This window comes from Oryctolagus cuniculus, chromosome 12 (assembly GCF_964237555.1).
Source record: "Oryctolagus cuniculus chromosome 12, mOryCun1.1, whole genome shotgun sequence".
NCBI classification, from domain to species: domain Eukaryota; kingdom Metazoa; phylum Chordata; class Mammalia; order Lagomorpha; family Leporidae; genus Oryctolagus; species Oryctolagus cuniculus.
In genome coordinates, this window is record NC_091443.1 from 111,717,250 (window position 1) to 111,732,153 (window position 14,904).

Consider the following 14,904-nt stretch of genomic DNA (forward strand, 5'->3'; position numbering starts at 1 on the left):
TGGAGGCATCACAATACCAGATTTCAGGACATACTCCAGGGCAGTTGTAATCAAAACAGCTTGGTACTGGTACAGAAACAGATGGATAGACCAATGGAACAGAATTGAAACACCAGAAATCAATCCAGACATCTACGGCCAACTCACATTTGATCAAGGATCCAAAACCAATTCCTGGAGCAAGGACAGTCTATTCAATAAATGGTGCTGGGAAAACTGGATTTCCACATGCAGAAGCATGAAGCAAGACCCCTACCTTACACCTTACACAAAAATCCACTCAACATGGATTAAAGACCTAAATCTACGACCTGACACCATCAAATTATTAGAGAGCATTGGAGAAACCCTGCAAGATATAGGCACCAGCAAAGACTTCTTGGAAACGACCCAGGAAGCACAGGTGGTCAAAGCCAAAATTAACAATTGGGATTGCATCAAATTGAGAAGTTTCTGTACTACAAAAGAAACAGTAAGGAAAGTGAAGAGGCAACCGACAGAATGGGAAAAATATTTGCAAACTATGCAACTGATAAAGGGTTGATAACCAGAATCTACAAAGAAATCAAGAAACTCTACAACATCAAAACAAACAACCCACTTAAGAGATGGGACAAGGACCTCAATAGACATTTTTCAAAAGAGGAAATCCAAATGGCCAACAGGCACATGAAAAAATGTTCAAGATCACTAGCCATCAGGGAAATGCAAATCAAAACCACAATGAGGTTTCACCTCACCCTGGTTAGAAAGGCTCACATACAGAAATCTACCAACAACAGATGCTGGAAAGGATGTGGGGAAAAAGGGACACTAACCCACTGTTGGTGGGAATGCAAACTGGTCAAGCCACTATGGAAGTCAGTCTTCCTTTCCAATAAATGAAAATAAAAAAACTTGAAATATAGAAATCATAAAGAGTACTATCCATAAAAAACTGAACTGGACTTTATCATAATTCAAAACAAAATTATCTACAACACATGAAGAGCTCATGCTAATCAATAACAAACAAATAATAAAAGTTAAAAAAAATAGGTGGGCCTGGTGCTGTGGCACAGTGGGTTAACCTCCTGGCCTGAAGTGCTGGCATCCCACATGGGCGCCGGTTTGAGACTCCTCTTCCGATCCAGCTCTCTGTTATGGCCTGGGAAAGCAGTAGAAGGTGGCTCAAGTCCTTGGGCCCCTGCACCCACATGAGAGACCTGGAAAAAGCTCCTGGCTTCTGGTTTCAGATCGGCACATCTCTGGCTATTGTGATCAATTGGGAAGTGAACCATCGGATGGAAGACCTCTCCCTCTCTCTCTTTCTCTCTCTCTCTGCCTCTCCTCTGTGTGTAACTTTGACTTTCAAATAAATAAATAAATCTTTTGTAAAAAATAAAGTCATACCTAGAACAAATTTCCTTTAAGTGAAATTGCTACATCAAAAGGTATGTACAGGCCGGTGCTGCGGCTCACTAGGCTAATCCTCCACCTTGTGGCGCCAGCACACCAGGTTCTAGTCCTGGTTGGGGCGCCAGATTCTGTCCTGGTTGCCCCTCTTCCAGCCCAGCTCTCTGCTGTGGCCAGGGAGTGCAGTGGAGGATGGCCCAAGTGCTTGGGCCCTGCACCCCATGGGAGACCAGGATAAGCGCCTGGCTCCTGCCATCGGATCAGTGCGGTGCACTGGCTGCAGCGCACCGGCCGCGCCGGCCATTGGAGGGCGAACCAACGGCAAAGGAAGACCTTTCTCTCTGTCTCTCTCTCTCACTGTCCACTCTGCCTGTCAAAAAAAAAAAAAAAAAGGTATGTCCATCTACAATCTGTTGGATATTGTTTAAGTTGCAATAAAAAAGAACTGGAGCAAGCTTTCATTACCACTGGCAGAAAGTAAGAACCCTGGTTCACCATGCTGTATAGCATAAAACTTAGTTTTTATCCACAAAATCATCTCATTATTTTTAAATGTGCAGGTCTATAATTTTGATTGAGGTCAAACTTTCAGTTTTTTAAGTTTAAAGGTATGGGTACTTTGTTTCCTAGGAATTTGCTTCTCCTAATTTTTGTTGTTTTTTTATTTTGTTTTTCCAGTTAACTGAATTGGTTTTGGCTATTCAAACTAGAATATAACTGTATAACCCATGATTGGAGAAGGATCTGTATCAGTGAGGGGCATGCTTTCTGAGATACATGGAGATATTCATTTCTCTTTTGAATTTCTAGTTATTGGAAATGCAGGGCGATGGGGGTGTGGGAGGGAAGAGAAAGAGAGAGAGACAGAGACAGAGACAGAGATACTTTCTACCCACTTGATCATTCCCCGTATGCCCTCAGTGGACAGGGCTGGAAAGAAATCCCGGTGTCCCACCGGGTGGCAAGGACCTAGCTGCTCGGAGGCATGTGGCTGTCTGAATGGCCAGGCTAACTGCCCACTCTCACGGAGGTTTTCTGGGTGTTTGAGGTAAGTTCAACTTCTGCAAACATCTCCTAGAGGTTTGAATAGAAAATGTACTTTTTTTTTCCTGAATTGGGCATAAGGTTTTGAGAATTATTTAGTTTATTTATAATTTTTTAAAGATTTATTTTATTTATTTGAAAGACAGAGTGACAGAGAGAGGTAGAGACAGAGAGAGAGGTCTTCCATCCACTGGTTCACTACCCAGATGGCCCCAACAGCTAGAGCTGCACCGATCCAAAGGCAGGAGCCAGGAGCTTCCTCCGGGTCTCCCATGTGGGTGCAGGGGCCCAAGGACCTGGGCCATCTTCCACTGCTATTCTAGGTCATAGCAGAGAGCTGGATTGGAAGAGGAGCAGCCGGGACTAGAACAGGCACCCATACGGGATGCCGACACTTCAGGCTAGGACTTTAACCCCCTGTGCCAGAACGTCGGCCCCAGTTTATTTATTTTTTAAAGTGTGTTAACTGTGTTATTCACATCCTCTATAATCTTTCTTATTTTGGTTAGTTGATCTGATTTATGAGAGCAGTATATTAATATATACTTCTACAATAACTGAATTTGCCAGTGTATATTGTATTCCTTGGTATGTGTGGAAGCCGGTCTTGGTTACATTGTTTCGTAACTATTATCTTTCCTTGGTGGATGGCAGTTTTCCGTGTCATCGCTCTATCATCACGGGTATTAACAGCCCCACCTTCGCTGACTGGCAGCATTGGCAGCATTTGCTTGCTACGTCTTCTCAATGCCTCTACTCACACAGTCATCCCCTTCAGGTCTCCTTAGCAGGGTCTCTCACAAAAACAGTGCCTCGTCAATTTTCAACACAGGCTGAGAGCTCCTGTCTCTTACGAATTTCATTCATTAACATTTGCTGCAGCAACTTACATCCTTTTCTTTTTCTATTTTCTTCCCTTCCTGCTTTCTTTAGTGTAGAAATTGCGTGTCATTTTTTAACTGGCAGCCCTTAAAATTTAAGACATTTTGCAAATTTAAGTTCCGTTCTCTGAGGATTTTCTGGGATTTCAGTTTTCAGATTAAATTCTGTCTTACTGTGGAATATTTATTTAGATAACCAAAATGTTTGCTGACCACTTTCTGCACTGTAATTTCTTTCTTTTTCTTTTCTTTTTTTTTTTTTTTTTTTTTTTTTTTTTTTTTTTGACAGGCAGAGTGGACATTGAGAGAGAGACAGAGAGAAAGGTCTTCCTTTACCGTTGGTTCACCCTCCAATGGCCGCTGTGGCCGGTGTGCTGCGGCTGGCGCACCGCGCTGATCCAAAGCCAGGAGCCAGGTGCTTCTCCTGGTCTCCCATGGGGTGCAGGGCCCAAGCACTTGGGCCATCCTCCACTGCACTCCCTGGCCACAGCAGAGAGCTGGGCTGGAAGAGGGGCAACAGGGACAGAATCCGGCACCCCGACCGGGACTAGAACCTGGTGTGTCGGCGCCGCAAGGCGGAGGATTAGCCTAGTGAGCCGCGGCGCCAGCTGCACTGTAATTTCTTGAACTCAATGCCTCCCTTTGTATTTTTTCAAGGTCACTCTGTGGCCCTGAAGGGGTGTAAGAGCCCATCAGTCAGATGCCCTGGGCTGGCTGTGAATCCGGAAGCTGAGGAGGCGGCGGCAGGAGCACATGGCACCCACTTTGCGGTGCAGGTCGCAGCAGGCAGCTGGCTCGGGCAGGCTGTGGGAGGGAGGCGGGCACTCCCTGGGCCCTGAAGTAGGTAAAGTGCTGGGACCCCGGGCACAGGGCTAGGACAGCAGCGGCCTGCTGAGTCCACCCTGGAGCAGGAGTGCTATCCCCCTGGAGGGCTTGCTCCGCTGTGACCCCCGGCAGTCCCCTCTGGAGGCCCAGCCTAGAGACCGCTGTGCAGCTCGCACGGCTTCCGCAGACGCAGACTTCCTCGTGCGCCGCGTGGTGTCCACGTGCGACTGCCTGTCTGTCGGCTCTGTCAGATCCACCTTCTGAGGGCTGGCCCAGCTGCGCTCATCCACTGTGGCGGCCTCAGCCCCGGCCGTCCCCATCTCTCTCGGGCCCGCGGCCCTGCCTCTTGGCTGGGCTCCAGGCCCGCACTGTGTCTGCTCAGAGGGAGTCTTCCTCGCTCCAGTCACGGCTTGTGCTTGTTAGAGGCAGCTTTCCAGCTCTGCTTCACGTCAGCCCGCGGGAGCGCCACCCGTGTCACTTCCTATCACTTACTTCCCGTCACCCCCGCTCTGCTTCCACGGGGCTACAGACAGCTGCTGCGCTTCTGTGGATCTCCTCCCATCGGGAAAACTTCTTTTATTTTTAAATATTTATTTATTTGAAAGTCAGAGTTACAGAGAGAGAACGCTGGCTCCTACGTCCGCTGTTCATTCCCTAAACAGTCACAATGGCCAGAACTGAGCCAGTTGGAATCCAGGAGCCAGGAACTCCATCCGATCTCCCACCCGGGTGCAGGGACCCAAGCACGTGGGCCATCCTCTACTGCCTTTCCAAGGCCATTCACAGACAGCGGGATCCAAAGAGGAGCAGCTAGGACACGAACCAGTACCCATAAGGGAGGCCAGTGTCACAGGGGACGGCTTAACCCATGATGCCACAGTGCTGGCCCCACTGGGAGGACTTCCACTCTGCCCCGAAGAACTGGATGGTTCGCCACCTCCCTCGTGAAGCCCTCCCTCGGGTCCGTCCAGAGCGCAGGCCCTGTCTCCCGTGCTCGCGGAGCCGCTACAGCACATCGCGCATACCTTTGACGCATTAGGCCATAAACCACAGAGAACAAGGACTCTCTTGTTTGTGCTTGTATCCCCACCACTTGGACTAGGGCCAGCCACACAATAAGTCTAGGACGCATGTTTGTGGGATGCGTACATGAGACGGGGAGCAAGTGTGAGGAGTTCAGTTCTTTTCCTAGTGCAGCAGTCATTCTATAAAAACCACAGACGTGAACGCTACCTGGCGTCACCCAGAATGGAAATCAGACGGTACTGGGGCAGCTCAGAGGACGCCACGTGTGCGAGGATCCCAAACAGCCGCTCGGCCATGATCAGGTCGTTCTGGGTCACCTGCAGAGAGACGACAGGGGAGGGTCAGACAACAGCGACTGCAGACACCCACACACAGCGTCCCTCTGCTCAGGGAGCGGCGTTCTCCTGGCTCTCGGGAGAAGTCTTCACTTTTCCTTTCTTCTCTGAGCTTCACTAAAACGAAGTGGAGAAGCGGCCCGCGGTGAAGGGAGGCGATGGGGTGAGGAGCTAGCTCTGATTCTGAAGCTCTGTTTCCTGAGACTTATACTTGAGGCGCCTTAAATTCTTGCTGAATTTCTTCATAAGTCCCATAGCGTCTCAGATGAAAATGATTTAGGGGGAAAGTGTTCCAAATGTCAATGGGAAAGATTCATTTTAGTCATCACCAGGGGCCAGTGCTGTGGCGTAGTGGGCTAAGTCTGCCTGTGGTGTCAGCATCCCATATGGGTGCCGGTTCAAGTCCCGGCTGCTCCACTTCTGATCCAGCTCTCTGCTGTGGCCTGGGAAAGCAGTAGAAGATGGCCCAAGTGCTCCCTGCACCCGCATGGGAGATCTAGAAGAAGCTCCTGGCTGCTGGCTTCATGTCGGCCTAGCTCTGATCTCTATGTCATCTGGGGCATGAACCAGCAGATGGAAGATCTTTCTCTCTGTCTCCTCTGTCTGTAACTTTGCCTCTCAAATAAATAAATAAAATCTTCAGGCCAGTGCCGTGGCTCACTAGGCTAATCCTCCGCCTGTGGCGCCGGCACACCAGGTTCTAGTCCCGGTCGGGGAGCCGGATTCTGTCCCGGTTGCCCCTCTTCCAGGCCAGCTCTCTGCTGTGGCCAGGGAGTGCAGTGGAGGATGCCCCAAGTGCTTGGGCCCTGCACCCCATGGGAGACCAGGAGAAGCACCTGGCTCCTGCCATCAGATCAGCACGGTGCGCCTTGCACCTGTGGAGACCGGCTCCTCAGGCCCCTCCTGTCGCTGACAACCAGGCTGCTGGTGCAATGCAGCCACCTAGTGGCCAAGGCAAGCCACCACTCCATCTGTTCCTCAAGGCTCCTAGTTCAGCTGACCTCTACCTGGAGCAGTATCATCTCTCACAGAGAGAAGTTGAAATTGACTGTAACTGTACTATAGAATACTAAGGATTACATTAGAGGGTAAATGTAAATCAGACTATATATATATTAAAAGATTCATTTATTTGAAAGGCAGAGTTAACAGAGAGGCAGAGGCACAAAGAGAGAGTTTTCCACCTGCTGGTTCACTCCCCAGATGGCCACAACAGCTGGAGCTGTGCTGATCCAAAGCCAGGAGCCAGGTGCTTCCTCCGGGTCTCCCACGCGGTTGCAGCGGCCCAAGAACTTGAGCCATCTTCCACTGCTTTCCCAGAGCGCTGGCCCAGAAGAGAAGCACTGGGATTTGAACCGGCGCCCATATGGGATGCCGGCACTGCAGGCAATGGCTTTACCTGCTGCACCACGGCACTGGTCCCTCAGAATACATTCTTTCTGTTTCTTCCTAATTTTTCTTTGTTGTTTCCTATTTCAAAGTTCTGCAATACAAAGTATTCCTCAAGAAGTGACTTGCAACTGGGAAAATACACTATTTAGGGTTAACTGGGGCAAAAGTATAGTCAGTTATTAAGGAGGGATCACTCACTCTCAGCCAAGACAGCCATTCTCCGTGCAGTCCAGGCTCCTGTTTGGAAACGTTGGGGCTAATTACGAGGTCACAGCAGGGACTCAGAGCGTCTCTGCCACAAAATCAAGGCCATACAAGGTCACCACAATAGCGCCAAACCTCCAGAGTCACCTGCAGAGCCCAAGTCAGGCCCTGGGTCCAGATGCGCCTGACGCCAGCACTCACGCCTGCAGGGACGCGCGCTGGCTCGCACACGGAGCCAGGGCTCTGCCGTCTGCCAGCAGCAGGCTGGGTTGCTGGAGTTCTGGACCAGAGGGACCTGTGGCGTGTCAGCCGTGGGGCCAATCTTAGCATAAGGCAGTCCTCTGGCTCCTAGGAGATGATCTAAGAGGAGCAACAACGTCCTGAAATGGTTCCTTTGGAGGATTATTTAATCTGACAGAAGCACGGGCATAGCTTCTCTTTCTTCTGAGTCACTTTTTAAAGAGAACCTGGTCTTAAGTAGCTGAGGCTGCCCTCAGGTGCAATCAGTCTGACAGTAATGTCGCTAATGATTCCCCGGTCACCAGTGAGCTGTGCAGCGCAGCCACGGCACGGGCAGCCGTCACCAAGCGCTGACCGGACAGCGCAGACGCTCACTCGCGCTGGTGTTCGTTCCTTCCCCTCTCGTTTGTACCATTTCTCCTTCTCGTCTCTTTTTCAAACCCTTCTTCGTTCCCTGTCTGACCTCCTTTCTCCTACCCCGTTTTCCCCTTTTCTGCCACAGCCTTTATGGACGGACAGTTCGTTCACGTCCCCTCTCCGTCTTCATGCCAGGCAGGCGGCAGAGCGCTCACAAATGCCAAGGTCACGACGCGGTGAGAAGCTGCCATCCACCAATCTTACTGCTCTGAACGCCTACAAAGCACAGCACAGGCACTTACTTCTCACTGTGACCTGGTCACTGTGCTATTTTCAAAATGTGTTCAGTGCTACAGAAGCGTTCAGGTAAGAATTTTAGCCTTTCGACATTTTAAAATACCCAGGTTTCTTGCCAAACCAGCACTCTCAAAAGTTCGATCGTGGATACGCCGATTCCTCACCGTTTTGACTGTTTCTCCTAAAAAGGCGCGCTGGTCCGGCACAGGCCCCCCCGGCTGAGCGTACCTCTGCTCCGTTTATTTTCTGCATACTGAAATGGCTGAGCCGAAACAGGACGTAGTATTTCCAGAGTGTAAACTGGACCACGGGGTTCCCCTGAGGGTCGATGGTGAGCTGGTCAATGCGACGGAGCTGTGCCAGCGCGTTAAACTGCTGCAGCATGACGAGATTGGTCTCCTTGAACTTAAGGTGCTGCGATAATAAAACACAGAGGTCTGACTGCCGAGTTCAACCATCTTAACCTACTAACATGAGGGCTCACTAAGCATCCTTCAAGCAAATCTGTAAGTGTTTGGCTTAGCAAATATGTTTTCAATTACATTAAGTCAACTGCATGCCACAAAGTACATAACTTTAATCCATTCAATACATCACTGATGGAATCCATCCAATATTAAGCTCTGTGTGACTCTGGAGAGGACAACCCCATTTATTAATAAGCTAAGATTCTTAAAAGTTACATAAGTCTCAACTACTTCAGGCTCTGGTACTACCCTGACTTTTGGTCCCTGGTACTGAGGTTAAATCTAAGAAAGGTAGACTGGAAATGGAAGCTTAGACTCTGGGGCTCCCAGGCTCCCGCATATCGCCCAGCACGCCTCAGCTGGCTGCCCTGGCTCCAGAGAGGTCAGGTCCCCAACACCGCAGTGCTAGTGGAAGGTTCTGTGGGTGCACTGGCCTGGGCTTATCTAAAGCAACCCCCCATCTGTACCCATCTCCTTCCAGGAGGATGAGGTGGGTGTGCGGAGTGAGGGGCGGCGGACAACCGTGAAACAGCAAGTGAGGAAGATCACTTTTAAAGACACAATGATAATAAAAACTCAAGACAGAACTCATTACGGAAATCAGTTTCTGTGAACGCATGCTACTGCATGACATGGTTAATATTGAAACTGGGGAAAGCTAACTGCTCCAAGCGATTCTAGTGAGCTACTAGTTAACTTTGATGTCACCAGGAGACTACAGTAAAATCATGCAACAGATATACGTGTCCCAGCGACACCAGGCACAGGGACTGGACACACAGTGTCAGCTGAGGCGGCCCTGCTGACTGCAGCGGGAAGTGCAGACAAGAGTTGAGGGAAATCACATCAGTCTTTTATAATTTCTAATATTAACACAAAACTGCAAGGCCATTTATGAGCACTGATTTAAATTCCAGCTATAGAAAATGAACACAAAGCTACTTTCCCAGCCAGTTAGAGGCTGTCTAAGTAAAAGCTAAAACAGGTCTTTTGGCCTAAGCACACAAGTCACGACTAAGAATAATTCGAATACACCACTAGAGGAAATGTTTACCAGAGAGTTGGGAAACTTCATCTTCAGTTTGGGAAGCACTTGCACAATCTCATCGAACTCTATGAAGGTAAAGGAGACGGTTGTGACCATTCCTGCGGTCTGAACACTCCAGTTCCGGTCCAGGGATTCCAGCGCTCCTGAGCCATAGAGGGAGAGCGTGTCCCCGTCCACTTCCACCAGGTGTGTGTCTGTGATGCACAGGCCTTGCACAGCGCTGGTGAGCCCTGAGTCGAGAGACCTGGAAGACCCACAGTGTCCTGTGAGGGGAAGTCGCACCTTCAAACACAGCAACACAGCGGCATGCTGGGCAAGCTCCTCACCCCTTCACACTGGTCCGGGGCACCAAGGGCTGACCTCCAGTGGCCTGCCCGGAGGCCTTGCATTGTTCTAGCAACATGTTTCATTTTTAAAAAGATGTACACTATCTAAAAAAGTGCCTCTAAGCCCAAATCATTTATATAGTGAAAGATAAAGTTTATGAAACACATAATAATGCTAAAATAGTTTATATTTCAGGCTGGACTAGGGGTCAGGTTGAATTTCCACTTTTGAATACTTCAATGTTTTTAAACATTTTTAAAAGTATATACTACTTATAAACACTAAAATCAACACTTCCTCTGATATTTGGAATAACAGATGATGGAAAGCAATCTCTCTTTCTCCTTCCCCTCCTCCCTCCCACACACACACACACACACACACACACAGACACACACACACAATCACTTCACTTCTGCTGACTATGGTAATTGTTATTATTTCCAGAGTAGGAGCCACTGTTTCTATGAAAGCTTACCTAAATGAAAGCCAGACAATTAAAGAAAAAAAGACCTTGGTGCTCCTTAAAGTGTCTTCTTTGTGAATGGAGACATCTACTCGTACCCAGCATGCGCGGAAGAGTGATTTCAGACAACACAAGCTGGCGCCGTCAATGAGCGCTGCGCTCTCCTCTGTGTGCACCTTCCAAGTGGAGTACCTTACTTCTCATTACGTTTACAACTTTGCTTCTTCCAGGTACCAAGTTCCTTAAGGCTAAACACTGTGTTTCATCTTGGAGGACTCTGAGGCCTACTGGGGGACTTTTTATAATGCACAATGAACTAAGTAATCATTGCAGAAATTCAGTTTTTTAGGTTTATTTCAGAGGCGCCAGTTAACAACCAACACATTAGTCTATTCAATAACAAGCTGGGTAATGTTATTAATCTACATTAAATGAATACGCAACCAAGAAAATAGAAAAACACTGGATTGCTACGAGATCCATGCTTAAGATGATTCTCATATGATGATGTGAATGACAACACTCAAAAAGCACTAACAGATGAATACTCGTGGCTGATAATCTTAGGAGGTACAGGCCGATGATAATAAAGGAGCAAATGTAAGATAAGAGGAAGTGGGCCAGTGCTGTGGCATAGTGGGTAAAGCCTCTGCCAGCAGTGCCAGCATATGGGTGCTGGTTCAAGTCCCAGCAGCTCCACTTCCAATCTAGTGTTCTGCTATGGCCTGGGAAGGCAGTAGAAGATGGCCCAAGTCCTTGGGCCCCTGCACCCACGTGGGAGACCCTGAAGAAACTCCTGGCTTCTGGCTTCAGATCGGCCAAGCTCTGGCTGTTGCAGCCATTTGAGGAATGAACCAGCGGATGCAAGACTTCTCTCTCTCTCTCTCTCTCTCTCTACCTCTACCTCTACCTCTCTGTTACTCTGCCTTTCAAGTAAAGAAATAAAACTTCAAAAAAAAAAAAAAAGGGATACGAGGAAGCTCCATGCACTGTGTTTTGATATACTCAGCTAGGTAGAGCATATAACCGTTGGGCTAGGAAAAGGGTCCTGGCCAGCATCTCACTGCCACTAAGACAGGAAGGCTTGATGAGGAGGGCACATCCTCCCTTGGAGCACTTACCCCACTGCCCTGCAAGGACCACAGAGCTGTCTGTCTCCTAGCAGACGCTGCGATTCTCAGGCCTGACCTCTGCCAGTCTGCTACAGGAGATCCCATATCTAGCTCAGCTCCTCGCTTTGCTCAAGAAATCTTTCTCGAATTCGCCGAGCAATTCCGAAGTTCATGAGTACCTTAGGAATCTTTTTTTTTTTTTTTTTTTTTTTTGACAGGCAGAGTGGACAGTGAGAGAGAGAGACAGAGAGAAAGGTCTTCCTTTTGCCGTTGGTTCACCCTCCAATGGCCGCCGCGGCCGGCGCGCTGCGGCCGGCGCACCGCGCTGATCCGATGGCAGGAGCCAGGAGCCAGGTGCTTTTCCTGGTCTCCCATGGGGTGCAGGGCCCAAGCACCTGGGCCATCCTCCACTGCACTCCCTGGCCACAGCAGAGGGCTGGCTGGAAGAGGGGCAACCGGGACAGAATCCGGCGCCCCGACCGGGACTAGAACCCGGTGTGCCGGCGCCGCTAGGCGGAGGATTAGCCTAGTGAGCCGCGGCGCCGGCACCTTAGGAATCTTAAGGAGGGTGTTCTGAACATGGCTGTGGTTTCAGCAAAGTAGAAGCAGTGGTGGAAACACGAGTAAGAGTTATCAGCAAGGTTTACCCGGGGAGGCAAAAACATGTAAGGAGAGTGAGGGAAAGGGAAGGGAAGAACAGAAAGAGAATTTATATGGGGATGTCGGATGGTCAGCGGAGAGGTTTAGTTCTAATGTGAAAATGGTGGACACTCAGAGTTAGGTACCAGCACCCTGTGAATAAAATCTTTAACAAGTGATGTTCCACTTCATATATTTGGAAATGTCTGGCTTTTCTTCTTACATATCATCAGAGGCTTAAGAATATAAACTCTAAAATAACAAGTCTCATTAGCTGAGGATTATGCATTTTGTGTAGAGATCTGTCGAGCAGACTGTTGGTAAAGCACTAATAACAAGGCTACACTCGGAAAAACAGCAACACAGTCGCAAAACCAAGCAGAACAACCTCCAGCTTACACAGCTCCCAGGTGGAGATTTGCTCAAACCCAGGGGCCAGCTTGCGGGTCTCCAGACAGGCTCACCCTTCCCAAGAGCAGGCCTTGCACCTGCTAAACAGCTCACAGCTCACACAACCACTAGCCTACTTCAGCTATGTTCTGGATAAGGCTTTGAGTTTAGCCTCAAACTTTGGCCAACATTTGTAAATTCGTTCCTCTGGGAAGGTGTCTTCTTATTTCCATAGAAAGTGATGTGGACAGCCAAAAGGACGAACAGCACTTCATCAGTGTAGAAGAGTGGGGGCAGAATGAAGAAAGGCACAGAAGCCTTATTAGGTACAGCACATTCACACGAGGAAAATCTCAACATGGCCAGAAGACTGAAAAATAGATAAGAGATGAGGCTGCAAAGCCAAGTTTATCCTGTAGAGTTGAGGAAGAAAAAAAATGGGTTTTGAGTTTGGAAAAGAGCATATTTGATGCAAGTTTGAAAGCACCTGTGCCACACGTGGATCTAGGCATTGGGCTGGGTGCAGAGATTCGAAGCCATGCTCTCTGCCCCCAGGGCCCACCTCAGGTAAGCCAGTCAAGGCTGGGGAGGATGCGGCAGGGAGGGGCTGCGTGCAGGATCAGCAAGAAGGCAATGCAGTGGTGTCAGCTAGACCGCGTGAGGGCACGCAGAAGGGAGAGTATGGGTAGAACTGACACTGGAAAGGAAAGCGGGTAGACCTGAGATAAAATTCCAGATCTTCTACCAATAAAACAATGACTGGGGGGCAGGGTGGGGATTCTACGTCATTTCTTTGAGTTTCAGTTTCCTTGCATGTAAAACGGAGCCATAATACATATTCTTTTCAGAGCTGTTGTGAAGGTTAGAAATAACATTCCGGGACCAGCACTGTGGCCAAGCAGTGCTGCCTGCAGTGCCGGCATCCCATAGGGTGATGGTTCAAGTCCCAGTTTCACTTCTGGTCCAGCTCCCTGCTGATGCACTTGGGAGAGCAGCGGAGGACGGCCTGAGTTCTTCGGCCCCTGTACCCATGTGGGAGACCCAGAATGAAGCTCCTGGCTCTTCGCTTGGGCCTGACCCAACCCTGGCCATTGCGACCATTTGGGGAGTAAACTACTGGATGGAAGACCTCTATCTCTCCCTTTCTCTCTAACGCTGCCTTTAAAATAAATAAATAAATCTTAACAAAAAAGAAAAATAACATTCTGCATCATGCCTCAATAGATTTTATTGATTAGTATAAAGAAAAGAAAACACAGACTTACCAATAGCGTAGAGAAAATAGAAGTAGGACTTAATGGTTTCTTGACCATGGAAAATGAAGGAGAGAGAGGAAAGTGTGACTCAGATTTCTAGAGTGGGTAACTGGTCATTTAGTCCAGTTTCTACTTGTGTTGCACCTAAATTTTTATATTCTTCTCTAGAGGATCTATGTTCCCAAACCGGCTTTCTCATGAATACCAATACAGGTCCAATGATATTTTCTGACACAAGTATTACCTATGTAATAGCAGGTGGCATGACATCACAAAGGACTTCTCTTTGAGATCTGCAGTGGTTATGTATATATAAGGATAAACCAGAGAAATATTCGATGCCTTTTCCATTTGTGGAGAACTCTTAGAAAAGACAGGGTGACTAACATAATGCAATACAGCAATGAGTCCCCAAAAGCCAGGCTCGATGTAGAAACGCTCTTAAGTGTCCAGATGGAAAAAAAGGACAAAACTTCAGGGTGTTACATATTATTTTTACCTTTAGGCTTTTTACAACAGCCCACAAGAAGAGGACTTAAAATCTCTCGGAAGATTCTTTTCCCACTGAATAAGTGGTGTTGATTCCTGTAATAACTTATTTTATAAATTTCTATTACAACATTCGTAGGTGTGGAAACTCATTTTATACATTATATTTTATGATAGTAGTGTTGGCTAAAGTACCAGTATTCATAGACAGGAAACGACCAAAAATAAACCAGCTTTACTGGACGAATCCAATGAAAGCAAAGAAAACATTACAGCAAGTACTTCTGCGGTTCTGCCAGGCTCAAGAATCCTGCCATATGTCCTTTTACTGTTCAGCTGTCCCAAGCACAGTGAGCAGTGAAATCATTAGTGGGATGAAGCACAGTCGCACAGAATTCCTTCCTTTTATGTGCCTGCAGTTCTTCACGGACACGTATTTCCAGGCATTCAGTTACATACTCATAAGCCAAGGTCACAGACACAGTGACACCAGAATTAGTCACTTTTTTTGCATTATGAAATATTAAGACTATAAAAGGTTATTTAAAATGTAAAATCTTACATAGCATTAAGCCATGAATCAGAACACTAAGGACAGCTCTTTACCTTCAGAAAGGGTGAGGCTTACATCTTGCTCCAAAGAGGAGATTTAATTACGTTTTTAAGATTTTCAGAGAATGTCGTAACACGACTTCAGACAAAACAGCAGATAGA

The 14,904-nt window shown here is 48.0% G+C and overlaps 1 protein-coding gene across 9 annotated transcripts in view; it reads right to left on the reverse strand.

Moving 5' to 3' along the window:
• Window positions 1-14,904, reverse strand: part of LRRC49 (leucine rich repeat containing 49) — a 177,359-nt gene that overhangs the window by 25,316 nt on the left and 137,139 nt on the right. For all 9 annotated transcript variants that reach the window (XM_051835678.2, XM_017338044.3, XM_017338043.3 and 6 more), the window contains 3 exons: window positions 9,518-9,755; window positions 8,225-8,410; window positions 5,379-5,488 (listed from right to left, as the gene is read on the reverse strand). In XM_051835678.2, the coding sequence (XP_051691638.2) occupies window positions 5,379-5,488; window positions 8,225-8,410; window positions 9,518-9,755 (534 nt within the window). The remainder of the gene's footprint in view (window positions 1-5,378; window positions 5,489-8,224; window positions 8,411-9,517; window positions 9,756-14,904) is intronic.